General features: G+C 52.7%; 1 protein-coding gene across 1 annotated transcript in view; it reads right to left on the bottom strand.

Moving 5' to 3' along the window:
• Positions 1 to 21,398, bottom strand: part of LOC140737388 (uncharacterized) — a 64,725-nt gene that overhangs the window by 21,112 nt on the left and 22,215 nt on the right. Inside the window, exons 2-4 of the mRNA XM_073063866.1 lie at positions 9,805 to 9,851; positions 7,594 to 7,684; positions 7,047 to 7,115 (exon numbers count right to left, since the gene is read on the bottom strand). Coding sequence (XP_072919967.1) covers positions 7,047 to 7,115; positions 7,594 to 7,684; positions 9,805 to 9,851 — 207 coding nt within the window. The remainder of the gene's footprint in view (positions 1 to 7,046; positions 7,116 to 7,593; positions 7,685 to 9,804; positions 9,852 to 21,398) is intronic.

Below are 21,398 nucleotides of genomic sequence, written 5' to 3'. Positions count from 1 at the left end.
GCTCTGTGAACTGTACGGGCTATTAGCGAACTGTAGAATGCACATCCTGATGGTCTGTTTATTGTCGCCGGTGATTTTAACCACGCGAACAAGTCAGTGCTCCCCAAATTCCATCAGTATGTGGACTTTGCAACGAGGGGGGAGAACGTGTTGGACCTGGTTTACACAAACATCCCCGACGCGTACCGGGCAGAGCCTGGCCCCCACCTCGGATACTCAGACCACATCTCTGTTATGCTAATCCCAGTATACAGACCGCTCGTCAGGCGCTTCAGACCAGTTCAGAAGCAGGTGAAAACCTGGCCAGCAGGAGCCATCTCTGCTCTTCAAGACTGCTTTGAGCACACTGACTGGCCCATGTTCAGGGAGGCTGCAAACGATGTCAACTCTACCAACTTAGAGGAGTACATGGCATCAGTGACCAGCTACATCAGCAAGTATAATTGATGATGTTACTCTGTCCAAGACCATCACTATACGCGCTAACCAGAAGCCATGGATGACCGCGGAGGTGTGTGCACTGCTGAGGACCCGCGACTCCGCCTTCAGAGCAGGCGACAAGGCAGCTTTAACAAGAGCAAGGGCCAAACTGTCCCGGGCCATCAGAGGGGCAAAGCGTGCACACGCCCAGCTAATCCACAGCCACTTCCAGGACAGCGGCGACACGTGGCGCATGTGGGAGGGCATCCAGGACATCACCAATTACAGGACAACATCACCTGACTGTGCAGGTGATGCCTCCCTCCCAAATGCGCTGAATAACTTCTACGCCCGGTTTGAGGCGGAAAATAACGTGGTGGCGAGGAAGTCCACCCCTCCTGCGAATGACCAGGTGCTGTGTCTCTCCGTGGCCGATGTGAGAAGAACCCTGTGCAGGGTCAACCCACGGAAGGCTGCTGGACCAGACAACATTCCTGGTAGAGTGCTCAGAGGATGTGCAGACCAGCTAGCAGATGTTCTCACTGACATCTTCAACATCTCCCTGAGCAGCGCCACCATTCCAATGTGCTTCAAGGCCGCCACCATTGTCCCCGTGCTGAAGAAGTTTTCAGTGTCCTGTCTAAATGACTACCGTCCCATTGCACTCACATCCATCATCATGAAGTGTTTCGAGAGGCTCGTCATGAGGCATATCAAGACCCTGCTGCCCCCCTCACTGGACCCCCTGCAGTTTGTGTACCATCCCAACCGCTCAACAGACAACGCCATTGCCACCACCCTCCACCTGGCCCTAACCTACCTGGACAAAAAAGACACATACATTCGGATGCTGTTTCATAGACTTCAGTTCAGCATTCAACACAATCATCCCTCAGAAACTGATTGGAAAGCTGAGCCTACTGGGCATGAATACCTCCCTCTGCAACTGGATCCTAGACTTCCTGACTGGGAGACCTCAGTCAGTCTGGATTAGGAGCAGCATCTCCAACACCATCACACTGAGCACGGGGGCTCCCCAGGGCTGTGTGCTCAGTCCACTGCTGTTCACTCTGCTGACCCACGACTGTGCTGCAACACACAACTCGAACCACATCACCAAGTTCGCCGATGACACGACCGTGGTGGGTCTTATCAGCAAGAACGATGAGTCAGCTTACAGAGAGGAGGTGCAGCGGCTAACGGACTGGTGCAGAGCCAACAACCTGTCTCTGAATGTGAACAAAACAAAAGAGATGGTTGTTGACTTCAGGAGGGCACGGAGCGACCACTCTCCGCTGAACATCGACGGCTCTTCAGTAGAGATCGTTAAGAGCACCAAATTTCTTGGTGTTCACCTGGCGGAGAATCTAACCTGGTCCCTCAACACCAGCTCCATAGCAAAGAAAGCCCAGCAGCGTCTCTACTTTTTGCGAAGGCTGAGAAAAGTCCATCTCCCACCCCCCATCCTCATCACATTCTACAGAGGTTGTATTGAGAGCATCCTGAGCAGCTGCATCACTGCCTGGTTCGGAAATTGCACCATCTCGGATCGCAAGACCCTGCAGCGGATGGTGAGGTCAGCTGAGAAGATCATTGGGGTCTCTCTTCCCGCCATCACGGACACTTACACTACACGCTGCATCCGCAAAGGAAACAGCATTATGAAGGACCCCATGCACCCCTCATACAATCTCTTCTCCCTCCTGCTGTCTGGGAAAAGGCACCGAAGCATTCGGGCTCTCATGACCAGACTATGTAACAGTTTCTTCCCCCAAGCTATCAGACTCCACAATACCCGAAGCCTGGACAGACACCTTGCCCTACTGTCCTGTTTATTATTTATTGTAATGCCGGTACTGTTTTTGTGCACTTTATGCAGTCCAGTGTAGGTCTGTAGTCTAGTATAGCTTTCTCTGTGTTTTTTTTTATTACGTAGTTCAGTCTAGTTTTTTGTACTGTGTCATGTAACACCATGGTCCTGAAAAACGTCGTCTCATTTTTACTATGCACTGTACCAGCAGTTATGGTCGAAATGACAATGAAAGTGACTTGACTTGACTTGACTTGAACTAGCTGCTCTCCTGCCAGATCCCATCACCATGTCATTGGCTCTACACCAGGTTGGCCAAGCCTGACTGAGAAACGTGGTTTGTTGACAGGATTCCTGCCCCTGAGCAGGAAGCTGTGGGTTCAAGTCCCACTCCAAACCAAAATTTGGTGGTTGGTGGTGGGGTGGGGGGGGGGGGGGGGGGTAATGTTGAAGTCTGAAAGGGCTCAAGGCATCTTATTCCGAGTCTCTGGATATGCAGGATTCCTGCCATTGGTCTTGAAGAAGAGTGAGCCAGTTCTTCTTGATATCCTATGGCCAGTAAAGAGATGAGCTTTATTTGTCAGATGTATACCAACAGTGAAATGCATTGTTTATGTCAACAACCACAGTCCAAGATGTCCAGGAGGCAGCCCACAGTGCCGCAGCAACATAGCACGTCCACAGCTAACACGTACGTCTGTGGAAGGCAGTGGAAACCAACATGAGAATGCACAAACACCTCGGGGGCAGCAGAGAGAAATGAACATCCATCTTACTCTGCAAAGCGTTACGCTAATTGTTGTGTACTTCAGTAATATTTGAGTAATCTCGTAAATATATTGTTTGTTGAAATAATTAATTACGGGTCACATGTACGTGAAATGCGTATGTCATTATGCTACCATGCGATACGTGCACACCTCGTTTAAAGTAAACAAAGTTAGACCTGTACTTTGGACTCTGGTGTCTTCCTTTGAATTAGTTTAATGTTTTGCAGTTACAAAACATAGGAGCAGAATTGGGCCATTTGGCCCATCGGGTCTCCTCTGCCATTTCATCATGGCTGATCCATTTTCCCTCTCATCCTCAATCTCCTGCCTTCTCCCGGTATCCCTTCATGCCCTGACTAATCAAGAATCTATCAACCTCTGCCTTGGTCTCCATAGGTGTCCATGGCAACCAGTTCCACAGATTCACCACCCTCTGGCTAAAGAGATTCCTCCTCGTCTCCATTCAAAATGAATTCTGAACCTGGTCCTCTGGTCTTAAGCTCCCCCCACCATGGTAAAAATCCTCTCTATATCCACTCTATCAAAGCCTTTCAACATTCGACAGATTTGAATTAGGTCACCCCTCATTCTTCTGAATTCCAGTGAGAACAGGCCCAGAGCCATTAAACGCTCCTCATGTGATAAGCCTTTCAATTCTGGAATCCTTTTCGTGAATCTCCTTTGAACCCTCTCCAATGTCAGCACATCCTAAGGGTCCAAATCTGCTCACAATACTCCAAATGAAGCCTTACCAGAGCTTTATAAAGCCCCAACATTACATCCTTGCTTTTGTATTCTAGTCCTCCTGAAATGAATGCTAACATCACATTTGCCTTCCTGCAAATTAACCATACTGATTACCCAACTAATACCATTCCTGTGGGTTATCATGTTGCTGCCTCTGGTGCTCCCGTGCTCACTGGATCTCCCAAGTGACAACACGGACTGTCAGTCCATTGGCTAAAGACCATACTGAGATTATGGAAGTCCTTATCGAGATGTGGCTCTGCCTTTGATCATTCTACCAGTGTCTTGAGGACAGGTCATTTTAAGATAGGGTTTGAAAATCTAAAACAGTGCAGATGATAGAAATCTGAGGTAAAAATAGGGAATGGTGGAGATACTCAGCATCTGCGATGAGAAAAGAACAGAATCAATGCCTCAGATTGGAGACCCCTCATCAGATCCTGGAAAGTGAGAAAGCAACTTTATTTTACAGAGAGGATGGGCTGGGATGGATAGGGTGAAGAGGATATGTGAAGGAAGGGTATCTCCTGCTGGATAACTGATAAACAGTAAGCTATATTTCACTGGCGGTTTGAAGAGACTTGGTATGTCATTAAAGACTCTCACAAATTGCTACAGATGTACCGTGAAGAGCATTTTAACTGGCAGCATCACCGTCTGGTACAGAGGGGCCACTGCACAGGACCGGAAAATGCTGCAGAGAGTTGTGAACTCCGTCAGCTCCATCATGGGCACTGGACTCCCCAGCATCCAGGACATCTTCAAAAGGTGATGGCTCAAAAAGGCAGCATCTGTCTATCAGGACCCCACCAGCCAGGACTTGCCCTCTTCTCATTGCTACCATCAGGCAGGAGGTACAGGAGCCTGAAGGCCCACACTCAGCGATTCAGGAACAGCTTCTTCCCCTCTGCCATCAGGGAGGAGGTACAGGAGCCTGAAGGCCCACACTCAGCGATTCAGGAACAGCTTCTTCCCCTCTGCCATCAGGGAGGAGGTACAGGAGCCTGAAGGCCCACACTCAGCGATTCAGGAACAGCTTCTTCCCCTCTGCCATCAGGGAGGAGGTACAGGAGCCTGAAGGCCCACACTCAGCGATTCAGGAACAGCTTCTTCCCCTCTGCCATCAGGGAGGAGGTACAGGAGCCTGAAGGCACACACTCAGTGATTCAGGAACAGCTTCTTCCCCTCTGCCATCAGGGATGGGGTACAGGAGCCTGAAGACACACACACTCAATGATTCAGGAACAGCTTCTTCCCCTCTGCCATCAGGGAGGAGGTACAGGAGCCTGAAGGCCCACACTCAGCGATTCAGGAACAGCTTCTTCCCCTCTGCCATCAGGGAGGAGGTACAGGAGCCTGAAGGCCCACACTCAGCGATTCAGGAACAGCTTCTTCCCCTCTGCCATCAGGGAGGAGGTACAGGAGCCTGAAGGCCCACACTCAGCGATTCAGGAACAGCTTCTTCCCCTCTGCCATCAGGGAGGAGGTACAGGAGCCTGAAGGCCCACACTCAGCGATTCAGGAACAGCTTCTTCCCCTCTGCCATCAGGGAGGAGGTACAGGAGCCTGAAGGCACACACTCAGTGATTCAGGAACAGCTTCTTCCCCTCTGCCATCAGGGATGGGGTACAGGAGCCTGAAGACACACACACTCAATGATTCAGGAACAGCTTCTTCCCCTCTGCCATCAGGGAGGAGGTACAGGAGCCTGAAGGCCCACACTCAGCGATTCAGGAACAGCTTCTTCCCCTCTGCCATCAGGGAGGAGGTACAGGAGCCTGAAGGCACACACTCAATGATTCAGGAACAGCTTCTTCCCCTCTGCCATCAGAGAGGGGGTACAGGAGCCTGAAGACACACACACTCAATGATTCAGGAACAGCTTCTTCCCCTCTGCCATCAGGGAGGAGGTACAGGAGCCTGAAGACACACACTCAATGATTCAGGAACAGCTTCTTCCCCTCTGCCATCAGGGAGGAGGTACAGGAGCCTGAAGACACACACTCAGTGATTCAGGAACAGCTCCTTCCCCTCTGCCATCAGGGAGGAGGTACAGGAGCCTGAAGGCACACACTCAACCATTCAGGAACAGCTTCTTCCCCTCTGCCATCAGGGAGGAGGTACAGGAGCCTGAAGACACACACTCAGTGATTCAGGAACAGCTCCTTCCCCTCTGCCATCAGGGAGGAGGTACAGGAGCCTGAAGGCGCACACTCAGCGATTCAGGAACAGCTTCTTCCCCTCTGCCATCAGGGAGGAGGTACAGGAGCCTGAAGACACACACTCAGTGATTCAGGAACAGCTTCTTCCCCTCTGCCATCAGGGAGGAGGTACAGGAGCCTGAAGGCACACACTCAACGATTCAGGAACAGCTCCTTCCCCTCTGCCATCAGGGAGGAGGTACAGGAGCCTGAAGGCCCACACTCAGTGATTCAGGAACAGCTTCTTCCCCTCTGCCATCAAGGAGGGGGTACAGGAGCCTGAAGACACACACTCAACGATTCAGGAACAGCTTCTTCCCCTCTGCCATCAGGGAGGAGGTACAGGAGCCTGAAGACACACACTCAGTGACTCAGGAACAGCTTCTTCCCCTCTGCCATCAGGGAGGAGGTACAGGAGCCTGAAGACACACACTCAATGACTCAGGAACAGCCCTTCCCCTCTGCCATCCGATTTCTCAACAGTCCATGAACACTACCTCACTAAGTTTCTCTCTTTTTTGCACTACTAATATAATTTAATTTTTAATATGAATTTCTTACTATCATTTGTAATTTTAAAATTATGCATTGCATTATACTGCTGCCACATAACATAACATAATATAATTTCATGGCATATGCCGGCGTTGTTAAACCTGACTCTGGTCCTCAGCTGCTTTTCAGTAGAAATCAAACTTGACTTTCCATACTGGGGAATTTATTGAGAGAAAAGAGAAGATAGGGAGAGAGGGAGAGGGAGAGAGAGAGAGGGAGAGGACAGAGAGACAGAGGGAGAGATGATAGAGAATTAGTGAGAGGGGATAGAAAGAGAAGATAGTGAGAAGGAAAAGAGATTGAGAGGATGGGGAAGGGGGAGAGACGCAGTTGGGTTGATAGATAAAATGAGGGGGAAAGAAAATGGATATAAATAAATAGTGAGTGAAGAAAGATAGGAAGAGACAGAACGAGAGTGTGAGATAGACCCAAAAGAGAAAATGAGAGAGACAGAGGGGGAAACGGGTGAGAAAGCTACAGTTGTTTCCAGGTGGATGTTTACACTCAAACGACAGCCACAGCAGCTTGACGTGATCACTGTACCGTTATGTGTGAGCTCCTCCAGCTCCCTCAGAAGATTCTGATGATGCACCATAGCCAGAACGGTCTCATCTAGCAGGAGGGATAAATATTGCAGTTAGCACCATGACCATCAACGTAAAGGAATGAAAAGGATCAGGCAGATTATGAAAATATAGTCGGAAGTTATGCACAGAGACAGAGAGACACAGTGTGTGAGACAGAGAGCAGCAGACAGAGAGACAGAGACTTAGAGAGCAAGAGAGGCAGAAAGAGAGAGACAAAGAGAGTGAGAGAGAGAGACAGACAGAGAGAGAGAGTGAGAGAGACAGACAGAGACAGAGTGAGAGAGAGAGACAGAGACAGAGTGAGAGAGAGAGACAGAGACAGAGTGAGAGAGAGAGACAGAGACAGAGAGAGAGTGTGAGAGAGAGAGAGAGACAGAGAGAGAGTGAGAGAGACAGACAGACAGAGAATGAGACAGACATGAAGTTGCACAGCTGGAAGCAAACAGACAGTCAGGGGCAGAGAACGGGCAGAGGGAAGTATCGGAGGAACGGGGCTGACTGACCTTCTCTGAGAATCTTGCTGCATTCGTCACTGAGAGGTAGTGAGGGTTTGGAGAGAGTATCTGAAATCACCTCAACAATACACCTGGTAACCTGCAGGGGGAGACAATGGTACACACGGATGCTAAATTACAGGTGGTTCAGCCTCTCAAAGACTGACTGCCCCTTATTCAGTCCTTGTAAATCTGTTCATGTTTACTGGATATCACAAACAAAATCGGCATGATAGTTCCCATCCCTCACTACCCCTGAACTGCCATTGACGATGGAAAGTAACAACCTTATCAGACGAACTTGCTGGAGGACTCAAGGGGTCAGGCAGCATCTGTGGTGGGAAATGGACAGTCAGCCTGATAGCATGAACTTCAATTTCCCAGTTTAAGAAAAACTTCCTTTCCCTCCCCCTCTTCTTTTGTCCCCTACTCTGGCCTCTTACTCTTTCCCGCCTGCCTATCACCTCCCCCGGTGCCCCTCTTCCTTCCCCTTCTCCTGGACTGTTTGACTTGTGGTTTGAAGTTTTCTCTTCGGTGTTTTTCGCTTGTCTATTTGTGCCATATGTTCATTGGGGGGTTCGATATTTTTCTTTGAACGGGTTCCATGGTTTTCCTTGTTTTGTGACTGTCCGTGGGAAGACAAATCTCAGGGTTGTGTACTGCATACAGACTTCAATAGTAAACGTACTTCGAATCTTTAGTCCACTCTCATCTCCTATCAGATTCCTTCCTCTCCAGCCCTTAACCTTTCAGCCTGGCTTCAGCTATCACCTTCTGGCTATCGTCCTTCCCCTCCCTCCACCTTTTTATTCTGGTGTCTTACCCCCTTCCCCCTTCCTTCTCAGTCCTTATGAAGGATCTCGGCCCAAAATTTCCATGGACGTTGCCTGACCTGCTGAGTTCCTCCAGAACTTTGTGTGTGTGGCTCTGGATTTCCAGCACTTGTAGAATCTTTTGTGTTTATGAATCAACTTTTCTGGTTATTTCTGCAGAATCTTGAGTCTCCAAATCACACTGTGTCTGGAGTTACATATAGTGTATAACAGGTCAGGGTAAACGAGTTTGCCTATGTGAGTGTACAGGATGGACACCATTACTAACAGTTTAAACTCAAATATTTTAAAATGTCAAGGTGAGATCTGTTCTCATTTGCACAAGCCCATAAGACATCGGCGCAGAATGAGGTCATTTGCCCTGTCACCTGCTCTACCAAACAATCTTGGACAACTAATATTTTAGAATGTAGTGCTTCCTCAGAAATTCAGTTTGTTGATGAGAGACCGTTTGAAGCTGAACAGAAATATAACTTCAATTTGGAGAAACAAGAAATTAACTTTTATTGAGTATATCGCATTTAATTGCATAGCTTTGCAGTAGTTCAACTCAGCTAAAAATGTTTTGTTGATGATTTTCATTTGTACTCAGTGTCTGAGGCTTCTCACTTAAGTGTCCAACAATAATCAGCCAGTATTGATGGATTCCAGTTTCCCTGATACCGTTTCTCCATGACCGTAATGTCCTGGTGAAACCTTTCACCGTGCTCGTCACTGACAGCGCTAAGGTTTGCTGGGAAAATGTCCAAATGGGAATGCAGGAAATGAATCTTTAGTGACATGTTGCACTTCATGGTTTCAGCTTGTATTGTGGGCAACATCTCAACTGACTTGAATTGTGAATCGAAATAACGAATAAAGACGATTTTTAGAAAACGATACATAATAGGGGAATTTCACATAGTTTGGAGCTCTGTAGTTGCCAAGACAATCTTCAACAACACCCTTGAATGCCTTCCATGTGAATTTCTCCAGTCCCACTAGAAGTTCTTCTAATTACCTGTCTTTCATGACCTGCTTGATCTGTGGACCAACAAAAATGCCTTCCTTAATCTCGGCTTCAGTTATCACGACTTGAATTATGAATTGAAAAAACAAATATAGGCAATCCAAAAAAATCATTCATGACTGGGAAATTTCATGGTGATTTTCATGATCAGCAGCCCAAAATCCATAAGATACACCCAACAGTATTCAGGAAGCAAAATCATTGTTGTCCATTTTTTAAAAATCTCGTTCTCCTGTAAACTCCCAAACCCCTTTGTGTTTCAGTGAATCAACCTTTCCCGTTACCGTGTGACAGATTAGCCTGTCGGTGCAGCGACCTATCACGTAGCTGTAAAAGGCAGCAGACATTCGAACAAAGCCAAGACAGGGACCGATTTACCTTATCATCGTCCTTCAGGATCTTGGGTGACAGTGGTCGACAGGTCACTGCAAGAGAGAAACAGTCGGTGTACAGTGACGGCCAGGGCAGTCCATGTTAACACAACCCCAGCCTCCATCCCGCACCTCCCCCCCCCAGGCCCCCAGTCTCTTCGGAGCTGGACGACACTCAGTGCACCAGGTTAGGTCACACTTGGAGTATCAGTTTTAGTCACCTCATGATAGGAAGGATGTAGAAGGTTTTCCGCGGGGGCGATCTGTTAGCTTTTTTGAGCAGTGGGGGGGGGGGGGGTCAGGGGTTTGAGAGTTTTGTTTTTTTTTTCCTTTTCATGTGGGGAGGGAGGGTTGATGTCTTTTCTTTCAATGACTCCTCTGTATTGCACGGCTTTCTGGAGGAGGTGAACATCACAGCTGCACTGTTCCGGCATGCTTTGACAGTAAAGTGAACCTTCGAACCTTCAGGGAGGATGCAGAGGAGATTTACCAGCATTAGGGAGGTTGATCGTGCTCGGGCTTTTCCCTTAGGGTAAAGGAGGATGAGAGATCACTTGACAGAGGTGTTCAGAATCAGAATCCTCAGCAGTACTATGTGATATATAATAATGGAAAGAAACATGAACTACGACCTATAGATAAAATAGTTACATTAAATAAGTAGTGCAAAAACAGAAATAAAAAGTAGTGAGGTGGTGTTCATGGGTTCAATGTCCATTCAGAAATCAGGTGGCAGAGGGGAAGAAGCTGTTCCTGAATCACTGAGTGTGTGTCTTCAGGCTCCTGTACCTCCTCCCTGATGGCAGAGGGGAAGAAGCTGTTCCTGAATCATTGAGTGTGTGTCTTCAGGCTCCTGTACCTCCTCCCTGATGGCAGAGGGGAAGAAGCTGTTCCTGAATCATTGAGTGTGTGTCTTCAGGCTCCTGTACCCCCTCCCTGATGGCAGAGGGGAAGAAGCTGTTCCTGAATCATTGAGTGTGTGTCTTCAGGCTCCTGTACCTCCTCCCTGATGGCAGAGGGGAAGAAGCTGTTCCTGAATCATTGAGTGTGTGTCTTCAGGCTCCTGTACCCCCTCCCTGATGGCAGAGGGGAAGAAGCTGTTCCTGAATCATTGAGTGTGTGTCTTCAGGCTCCTGTACCCCCTCCCTGACAGTAGCAATGAGAAGAGGACATGTCCTGGGCGACGGGGGTCCTTAATGAGGGATGCCACCTTTTTGAGGCGTCACTCCTTGAAGATGTCCTGGATACTATGCCCATGATGGAGCTGACTGAGTTTACAAATCGTAGCAGCTTTACTCGATCCTGTGCAGTAGCCACGGCCCCGCCTCGATCCTGTGCAGTAGCCACGACCCCCGCCTCGATCCTGTGCAGTAGCCACGGCCCCCGCCTCGATCCTGTGCAGTAGCCACGGCCCCCTCCCCGATCCTGTGCAGTAGCCACGGCCCCCTCCCCAATCCTGTGCAGTAGCCACGGCCCCCTCCCCGATCCTGTGCAGTAGCCACGGCCCCCTCCCCAATCCTGTGCAGTAGCCACGACTCCCGCCTCGATCCTGTGCAGTAGCCACGGCCCCCGCCTCGATCCTGTGCAGTAGCCCCCGCCCCCGCCCCCGCCCCGATCCTGTGCAGTAGCCCCCGCCCCGATCCTGTGCAGTAGCCCCCGCCTCGATCCTGTGCAGTAGCCACGGCCCCCGCCCCGATCCTGTGCAGTAGCCACGGCCCCCGCCTCGATCCTGTGCAGTAGCCACGGCCCCCGCCCCGATCCTGTGCAGTAGCCACGGCCCCCGCCTCGATCCTGTGCAGTAGCCACGGCCCCCGCCTCGATCCTGTGCAGTAGCCACGACCCCCGCCTCGATCCTGTGCAGTAGCCACGGCCCCCGCCCCGATCCTGTGCAGTAGCCATGGCCCCCGCCCCGATCCTGTGCAGTAGCCACGGCCCCCGCCCCGATCCTGTGCAGTAGCCATGGCCCCGCCTCGATCCTGTGCAGTAGCCCCCCGCCCCCGCCCCCGCCCCGATCCTGTGCAGTAGCCACGGCCCCCGCCCCGATCCTGTGCAGTAGCCACGGCCCCCGCCTCGATCCTGTGCAGTAGCCCCCGCCTCGATCCTGTGCAGTAGCCACGGCCCCCGCCTCGATCCTGTGTAGTAGCCACGGCCCCCGCCTCGATCCTGTGCAGTAGCCCCCGCCCCCGCCTCAATCCTGTGTAGTAGCCACGACCCCCGCCCCGATCCTGTGCAGTAGCCACGGCCCCCGCCCCGATCCTGTGCAGTAGCCACGGCCCCCGCCCCGATCCTGTGCAGTAGCCACGGCCCCCGCCCCGATCCTGTGCAGTAGCCCCCGCCTCGATCCTGTGCAGTAGCCCCCGCCTCGATCCTGTGCAGTAGCCACGGCCCCCGCCTCGATCCTGTGCAGTAGCCCCCGCCTCGATCCTGTGCAGTAGCCCCCGCCTCGATCCTGTGCAGTAGCCACGGCCCCCGCCTCGATCCTGTGTAGTAGCCACGGCCCCCGCCTCGATCCTGTGCAGTAGCCCCCGCCCCCGCCCCGATCCTGTGCAGTAGCCACGGCCCCGCCTCGATCCTGTGCAGTAGCCACGGCCCCCGCCTCGATCCTGTGCAGTAGCCCCCGCCCCCGCCTCGATCCTGTGCAGTAGCCACGGCCCCCGCCTCGATCCTGTGCAGTAGCCACGACCCCCGCCTCGATCCTGTGCAGTAGCCACGGCCCCGCCTCGATCCTGTGCAGTAGCCACGGCCCCCGCCCCGATCCTGTGCAGTAGCCACGACCCCCGCCCCGATCCTGTGCAGTAGCCACGACCCCCGCCTCGATCCTGTGTAGTAGCCACGGCCCCCGCCTCGATCCTGTGCAGTAGCCCCTGCCCCCGCCTCGATCCTGTGCAGTAGCCACGGCCCCACCTCGATCCTGTGCAGTAGCCACGACCCCCGCCCCGATCCTGTGCAGTAGCCACGGCCCCCGCCTCGATCCTGTGCAGTAGCCACGGCCCCACCTCGATCCTGTGCAGTAGCCACGGCCCCCGCCCCGATCCTGTGCAGTAGCCACGGCCCCCGCCTCGATCCTGTGCAGTAGCCCCCGCCCCCGCCTCGATCCTGTGCAGTAGCCACGGCCCCCGCCTCGATCCTGTGCAGTAGCCCCCGCCCCCGCCTCGATCCTGTGCAGTAGCCACGGCCCCCGCCTCGATCCTGTGCAGTAGCCCCCGCCCCCGCCTCGATCCTGTGCAGTAGCCACGGCCCCGCCTCGATCCTGAGCAGTAGCCCCCGCCCCCGCCTCGATCCTGTGCAGTAGCCCCCGCCCCCGCCTCGATCCTGTGCAGTAGCCACGGCCCCGCCTCGATCCTGTGCAGTAGCCACGACCCCACCTCGATCCTGTGCAGTAGCCACGGCCCCGATCCTGTGTAGTAGCCACGGCCCCCGCCCCGATCCTGAGCAGTAGCCCCCGCCCCCGCCTCGATCCTGTGTAGTAGCCACGGCCCCCGCCTCGATCCTGTGCAGTAGCCCCCGCCCCCCGCCTCGATCCTGTGCAGTAGCCACGGCCCCGCCCCGATCCTGTGCAGTAGCCACGGCCCCCGCCTCGATCCTGTGCAGTAGCCACGGCCCCCGCCCCGATCCTGTGCAGTAGCCACGGCCCCCGCCCCGATCCTGTGCAGTAGCCACGGCCCCCGCCTCGATCCTGTGCAGTAGCCACGGCCCCACCTCGATCCTGTGCAGTAGCCACGGCCCCCGCCTCGATCCTGTGCAGTAGCCACGGCCCCGCCTCGATCCTGTGCAGTAGCCACGGCCCACGCCCCGATCCTGAGCAGTAGCCCCCGCCCCCGCCTCGATCCTGTGCAGTAGCCCCCGCCCCCGCCCCGATCCTGTGCAGTAGCCACGGCCCCCTCCCCATCCTGTGCAGTAGCCACGACCCCCGCCCCGATCCTGTGCAGTAGCCACGGCCCCGCCCCGATCCTGTGCAGTAGCCACGGCCCCCGCCTCGATCCTGTGCAGTAGCCACGGCCCCCGCCTCGATCCTGTGCAGTAGCCACGGCCCCCGCCTCGATCCTGTGCAGTAGCCATGGCCCCCGCCCCGATCCTGTGCAGTAGCCACGGCCCCCGCCTCGATCCTGTGCAGTAGCCCCCGCCCCCGCCCCGATCCTGTGCAGTAGCCACGACCCCCGCCCCGATCCTGTGCAGTAGCCATGGCCCCCGCCCCGATCCTGTGCAGTAGCCACGACCCCCGCCTCGATCCTGTGCAGTAGCCATGGCCCCCGCCCCGATCCTGTGCAGTAGCCACGACCCCCGCCCCGATCCTGTGCAGTAGCCACGGCCCCGCCTCGATCCTGTGCAGTAGCCACGACCCCCGCCCCGATCCTGTGCAGTAGCCACGGCCCCGCCTCGATCCTGTGCAGTAGCCACGACCCCCGCCTCGATCCTGTGCAGTAGCCATGGCCCCCGCCCCGATCCTGTTCAGTAGCCACGGCCCCGCCTCGATCCTGTGCAGTAGCCACGACCCCCGCCCCGATCCTGTGCAGTAGCCACGGCCCCGCCTCGATCCTGTGCAGTAGCCACGACCCCCGCCTCGATCCTGTGCAGTAGCCATGGCCCCCGCCCCGATCCTGTTCAGTAGCCACGGCCCCCGCCCCGATCCTGAGCAGTAGCCCCCGCCCCCGCCTCGATCCTGTGCAGTAGCCATGGCCCCGCCTCGATCCTGTGCAGTAGCCACGGCCCCGCCTCGATCCTGTTCAGTAGCCACGGCCCCCGCCTCGATCCTGTGCAGTAGCCACGACCCCCGCCCCGATCCTGTGCAGTAGCCCCGACCCCCGCCCCGATCCTGTGCAGTAGCCCCGACCCCCGCCTCGATCCTGTGCAGTAGCCCCCGCCCCCGCCTCGATCCTGTGCAGTAGCCACGGCCCCCGCCCCCATATGCAGCCTGCCAGAATGCTCTCCGTGGTACATCTACAGAAATTTGAGAGTAATATATGGATATATGGATTTCAGCAAGGCATTTGATAAGGTACCCCATGCAAGGCTTATTGAGAAAGTAAGGAGGCATGGAATCCAAGGGGACATTTCTTTGTGGATCCAGAACTGGCTTGCTCACAGAAAGCAAAGTGTGGTTGTAGACGGGTCATATTCTGCATGGAGGGCGGTGACCAGTGGAGTGCCTCAGGGATCTGTTCTGGGACCCTTACTCTTTGTGATTTTTATAAATGACTTGGATGAGGAAGTGGAAGGATGGGTTTGTAAATTTGCTGATGACACAAAGGTTGGGGGTGTTGTGGATACTGTGGAGGGCTGTCAGAGGTTACAGCGGGACATTGATAGGATGCAAAACTGGGCTGAGAAGTGGCAGATGGAGTTCAACCCAGATAAGTGTGAGGTGGTTCATTTTGGTAGGTCAAATATGATGGCAGAATATAGTATTAATGGTAAGACTCTTGGCAGTGTGGAGGATCAGAGGGATCTTGGGGTCCGAGTCCATAGGACACTCAAAGCAGCTGTGCAGGTTGACACTGTGGTTAAGAAGGCATATAGTGTGTTGGCCTTCATCAAACATGGAATTGAGTTTAGGAGCCGAGAGGTAATGTTACAGCTATATAGGACCCTGGTCAGATCCCACTTGGAGTACTGTGCTCAGTTCTGGTCGCCTCACTACAGGAAGGATGTGGAAACCATAGAAAAGGTGCAGAGGAGATCTACAAGGATGTTACCTGGATTGGGGAGCATGCCTTATGAGAATAGGTCGAGTGAACTCTGCCTTTTCTCCTTGGAGTGACAGAGGATGAGAGGTGACCTGATAGAGGTGTATAAGATGATGAGAGGCATTGATTGTGTGGATAGTCAGAGGCTTTTCCCCAGGGCTGAAATGGCTAACATGAGAGGGCACAGTACTTGGAAGTAGGTACAGAGGAGATGTCAGGGGTAAGTGTTTTACTCAGAGAGTGGTGAGTGCGTGGAATGGGCTGTCGGCAATGGTGGTGGAGGCAGATACAATAGGGTCTTTTAAGAGACTCCTGGATAGGTACATGGAGCTTAGAAAAATAGAGGGCTATATTGGGTTGTGGAGTGGAGGGTTCCTTCCCTCTGCTAGCCTGCGGGACACCCTCAGACAAGGTGTCACATCTGCTTAGCCCCCCCACCCCCAGAATCAGGGTCACGTGAAGCCACGGGAGCAGGTGGTGGATGGTTGTTCGAACAGCCGGTGCAGATCACAAGTCCTGGTTATACAATCACGGACTCCAGGCAGACAATCTCTGAAGAGTATTGATAATGGCTGGGGTCACCCGTCTTGTAAAGACACTGCCCCAAAGAAGGCAATACAGAAAAATTTGCCAAGAACAATCATGGTCAAAGACCATGTTTGGCCATGTCAATACAACATGGCACAGAATGATGTTGATAATATTTTTTCATTAGTTTGTCAGCTAAAACATTTGAAGACTTCTGCAGATGTACCATGGAGATGATTCCGACTGGCCGCATCGCCGCCTGGTGTGGTGGGGGGTACCAGCTTCCTTAGTATCCAAGGCATCTTCAAGGAGGGGTGCCTTAGGAAGGAGACATCCATCAGTAAGGAGCCCCACTGCCCAGGACATACCCTCTTGACACGGTTACCATCGGGAAAGAGGTACAGAAGCCTGAAGGCACACACTCAGCTTCTTCCCCTCTGCCATCTGATCTCTGAAGCACATGAACCTTTTTATTTCTATTTTTTTGGACTATTATTGAAGAGACATTTACATACTCAATGTAACAGTTTAGTTGTCCATATTAATTTACCATGTATTTCATTGTGCACAGATTTCTCGACATGCTGGTGATATTCTGATCCTGACAATTCAGTCTAGCGAATTCAGCAGGACCGTGTTTCTGCTGAGGCAAGGGACAATGAGAAACTTGTTCCCACAAGGTGAGTTTGGTCAAAGTCCAAAATAAATTTTATTATCAAAGTACATCTATGTCGCCACCTACAACTGTCATAAGGTGGGTGTTGGGAACAGACCCAGATGCAAGACACAGACACTGAAGTACTAGGGGGAGGGCTAGGGGTGTCAAGAAAGCAAGGGAAGTGGGGAAGAAACGACGCTGGACAAGACTAGGAGACAGGGCATGGGCTAGGACTAGAGTAGGAAAGTGGGACCTGGAGGAGGAACTAGGAACTGGGAACGAGGAACCTGGACAAGGACTCCGAGCCAGAGAGTAGACAGGGATCTGGAACGTGGGTCTTGACTCGGGCTCGGGCTCTGGATCCAGGCTCGGACTGGACGTGGTAAGGCAACAGGACTGGACGTGGTAAGGCAACAGGACTGGACGTGGTAAGGCAACAGGACTGGACGTGGTAAGGCAACAGGACTGGACGTGGTAAGGCAACAGGACTGGACGTGGTAAGGCAACAGGACTGGACGTGGTAAGGCAACAGGACTGGACGTGGTAAGGCAACAGGACTGGACGAGGTAAGGCAACAGGACTGGACGAGGTAAGGCAACAGGACTGGACGAGGTAAGGCAACAGGACTGGACGAGGGGGCAGGACGCGGGACTCCAGGGCTGGATGAGGACATGAAGCTCAGACTTGGTCCTGATCGACGGAGAGCAGGAACGCAGAGCCCGGGTCGAGGGAGGGCGGGGGAACGCAGAGCCCGGGTCGAGGGAGGGCGGGGGAACGCAGAGCCCGGGTCGAGGGAGGGCGGGGGAACGCAGAGCCCGGGTCGAGGGAGGGCGGGGGAACGCAGAGCCCGGGTCGAGGGAGGGCGGGGGAACGCAGAGCCCGGGTCGAGGGAGGGCGGGGGAACGCAGAGCCCGGGTCGAGGGAGGGCGGGGGAACGCAGAGCCCGGGTCGAGGGAGGGCGGGGGAACGCAGAGCCCGGGTCGAGGGAGGGCGGGGGAACGCAGAGCCCGGGTCGAGGGAGGGCAAAGCAGAAGCAGGGAAAGGCATAGCTGGACACAGACACTAGCCCTGGACGAGACCAGGACTCAGGGCCTAGGCTACGACTTGGACTTGGACACAGACTGGAACCTCCTCAGAGCCTTGGACACGAGCACAGGAACAACAGAGTCAGGACCCCTCCTTGGGGACAGGACATAGGGCCAGGACTCATACACAAGATCACAAGACAAAGGAGCAGAAGTAGGCCATTTAGCCCATCGAGTCTGCTCCACCACTCCACCATGAGCTAAACTATTCTCCCATCTAGTTCCAATTTCCAGCTTTTTCCCCATATCCCTTGATACCCTGACTAATTAGATACCTATCCTTTCCTCCTTAAACACCCTCAATGATTGGGCCTCCACAGCTGTATGTAGCAACAAATTCCATAAATCCACTGCCCTCTGGCTAAAAGAATTTCTTACATGGAAGACAGAGACAGTTCCAAGCTCAACAAGAGATAGTTCCTTTTCTTGGCATGGCAAGGCTCCAGTCTCACTCCAACAGCTGAACTTGACAACGATACAGGTGAGGTTGCAGGCAATGCTTCAGGTGTGGGCAGCAGAAAGAAGGGGACAGTCCAGCCAAGGCAGCCTGACTTACCCCACAGAGGCAAGGACAGAACACTGACCAGACAAACCCACACCTACACACGAACCCAGGGCCACTTTATACTCCCGGCCCCAAGACGAGCATCAGGTGCCTGTGATTAAGCCCAAATGAAACAATGGATAGCCAGAAGACCCGGAGTCTGGAGTCCATGGACCGGACCGTGAACCAGAACGCAGATTTCACGGACCGGACCGTGAACCGGAACGCAGATTTCACGGACCGGACCGTGAACCGGAACGCAGATTTCACGGACCGGACCGTGACAACAACCCTGAGATTCATTTTCCTGCGGGCATACTCAGCAAATCTATAGAATAATGACTATAACAGGATCAGTGTGCAACGAACTGTGCAAATGCAAATATAAGTAAACAGCAATAAATAATAAGAAGATGAGATAACAAGATAAAGAGTCCTTAAAGTGAGATCATTGGCCGTGGGAACATCTCAATAGTAGTTATTCCCTTTTATTTCCTTTTCTTCAAGATCCTGATGGTTGAGGGGTAGTAACTGTTCTTGAACCTAATGGTGTGAGTCCTGAGGCGCTTGTAACTTCTACCTGATGGCAGCAGAGAGCGTGGCCTGGGTGGTGGGGATCTCTGATGATGGATGCTGCTTTCCTGTGACAGTGTTTCATTTGGAGTTTGGGGCAGCAGTCACAGAGGGTTCAAGAAGGGTTTGGGTAAACACACAGGGGAAAGAACCAATAGAGGGGAAAGTGAAGGGAGCATATGGAAAGGGGTGGCAAGATTTCAGTCTGAAGCAGAAACACTGGCATTGAGAAGGACCAAATGTCCCCTATACAGTGGTGTACAATCTGAGCTAACATTCATAAACTTTTAACATTAATGAATGCAAAATTATAATTTGTGTTGATCTGCTGACTTTAGTATTAGATTTCAAAAGTATTGTTTAGTATAAAATATAAGGATAGATATCCCAGAACATTTTTATCTTATTGTATTGTAACTACCTGCCCATTACTCCACTTGTGTTTCGGGCAGTATTGAACGTCCTCCATCTCTGGGGGTGTTCAGGGCTTCCTTCATCCTGTCAGTAGCTTCCTCTCGGTTTTCACTACTGTCAGGCATGCAAGTCCCGGGTGAAGACTCAGGAATACCGTCACACCGTGATGCAGAAGGATTCTTCATTCCTGTTTCCATTACAATTTTGCTTTATCAGTCAAGGTTGTTGTTGGCCCTGAGCTGAACCCCCGAACCTGGAGGACTGATGGACCACTCTTAGTCTGGCCTCTAACCTTTGACATTTTGACATGGGTGACCCTACCAGGAGCCAAAGCATAAAGCCCTGACTCCAGCCAACATGGCTCCTCAGGTCATCGAGGCACGCAAGCCTCCAAAACCCACAACAAGGCTGTGGTCCTCATGGAGGGTCTTATTGCATAGCTTTGTAAAAAAAGATTTTCCAGTTGGAGACAATTTATATTGGTACTGATATTGGTTTATTGTGTTGGCGCGTGGCCTAGTGGGCAAGGCATCAGACTAGTAACCTGAAGGTCACTGGTTCGAGCCTCAGCTGAGGCAGCGTGTTTGTGTCCTTGAGCAAGGCACTTAACAACGACGTCACCGGTGCCAAGCTGCATGGGTCCTAGTGCCCTTCCCTTGGACAACATCGGTGGCGTGGAGAGGGGAAGGCCTGCAGCTTGGGCAACTGCTGGTCTCCCATACAACCCTGCCCAGGCCAGCGCCCTGGAAACTCCAGGCGCAGATCCACGGTCTCTGGAGACAAAACGGATGCCTATTGCTTTATCATTGTCACATGTACCAAGATACAGTGAAACTCGTGTCTTGCATACTCTTCATACACAGGGCATTGATTTAGAATTAGAACACGGCCAAAACGATAACAATGCAGGATAGAGCGCAAACCTCACAAGTCCTAGTTATGCGACCACTGACGCCAGGCAGACAATCGCTGAAGAGTATTGATAATGGCTGTGAATCACCCGTCTAGTAAAGACACTGCCCAGAAGAAGGCAACAGCAAACCACTTCTGTAGAAAAATTTGCCAAGAACAATCACGGTCATGGAAAGACTACGATCGCCCATGTCATACAACATGGCACAATGATGATGTCATACAACATGGCAGATAAAGATAATGATGACCAAGATACAGTGAAAAACATGTCTTGTGTACTGTTGCTACAAATAAGCCAATTGCACGGAGAATTGACAGTTGCTGTGTAACAGCTAGAGAAAGTGCAGTACAGGTCAACAATAAAGTGCAAGAGCATAACGTGGCAGATTGTGTGGCCAAAAGTCCACCTTTCCAGAGTCTGAGGACAGTGGGGTAGAAGCTGTCCTTGAGCCAGGTGGGAGCTGCTTTCAGGATGTTCCCTATGGGTGAAGGGAAAAGAGGGAATGTCCGGGGAGGCGGAGGTCTTACCACGCTGGCTGCTTTACTGAGGCTGCTAGACAGAGTGGATGAAAGGAGACTGGCTCCTCTGACGTGCTGAGCTGTGTTCACAACTTTAGAAACAGAGATATAGAAACCTACAGCACAATACAGGCCCTTCTGCCCACAATGCTGTGCCAAACATGTACTTACTTTAGAAATTACCTAGGGTTACCCATAACCCTCTATTTTCCTAAGCTCCAGGTACCTATCCGAGAGACTCATAAAAGACCCTATCACATCCGCCTCCACCACCATTGCCGGCAGCCCATTCCATGCACTCACCACTCTCTGCATAAAAACTTACCCCTGACAACTACTCTGTACCTATTTCCAAGCACCTTAAAACTGTGCCCTCTCATGCTAGCCATTTCAGCCCTGGGAAAAAGCCTCTGACTATCCACACAATCAATGCCTCTCATCATCTTATACACCTCTGTCAGGTCACCTCTCACCCTCCATCGCTCCAAGGAGAAAAGGCTAAGTTCACTCAACCTATTCTCATAAGGCATGCTCCCCAATCCAGGCAACATCCTTGTAAATCTCCTCTGCACCCTTTCTATGGTTTCCATATCTTTCCTGTGGTGAGGCGACCAGAACTGAGCACAGTATCCAAGTGGGATCTGACCAGGGTCCTATATAGCTGTAACATTACCTCTCGGC

Source organism: Hemitrygon akajei, chromosome 12, assembly GCF_048418815.1.
Source record: "Hemitrygon akajei chromosome 12, sHemAka1.3, whole genome shotgun sequence".
NCBI lineage: Eukaryota > Metazoa > Chordata > Chondrichthyes > Myliobatiformes > Dasyatidae > Hemitrygon > Hemitrygon akajei.
The sequence above is the reverse complement of the archived record's forward strand: the minus strand, read 5'-3'. Positions and strand labels throughout refer to the sequence as shown.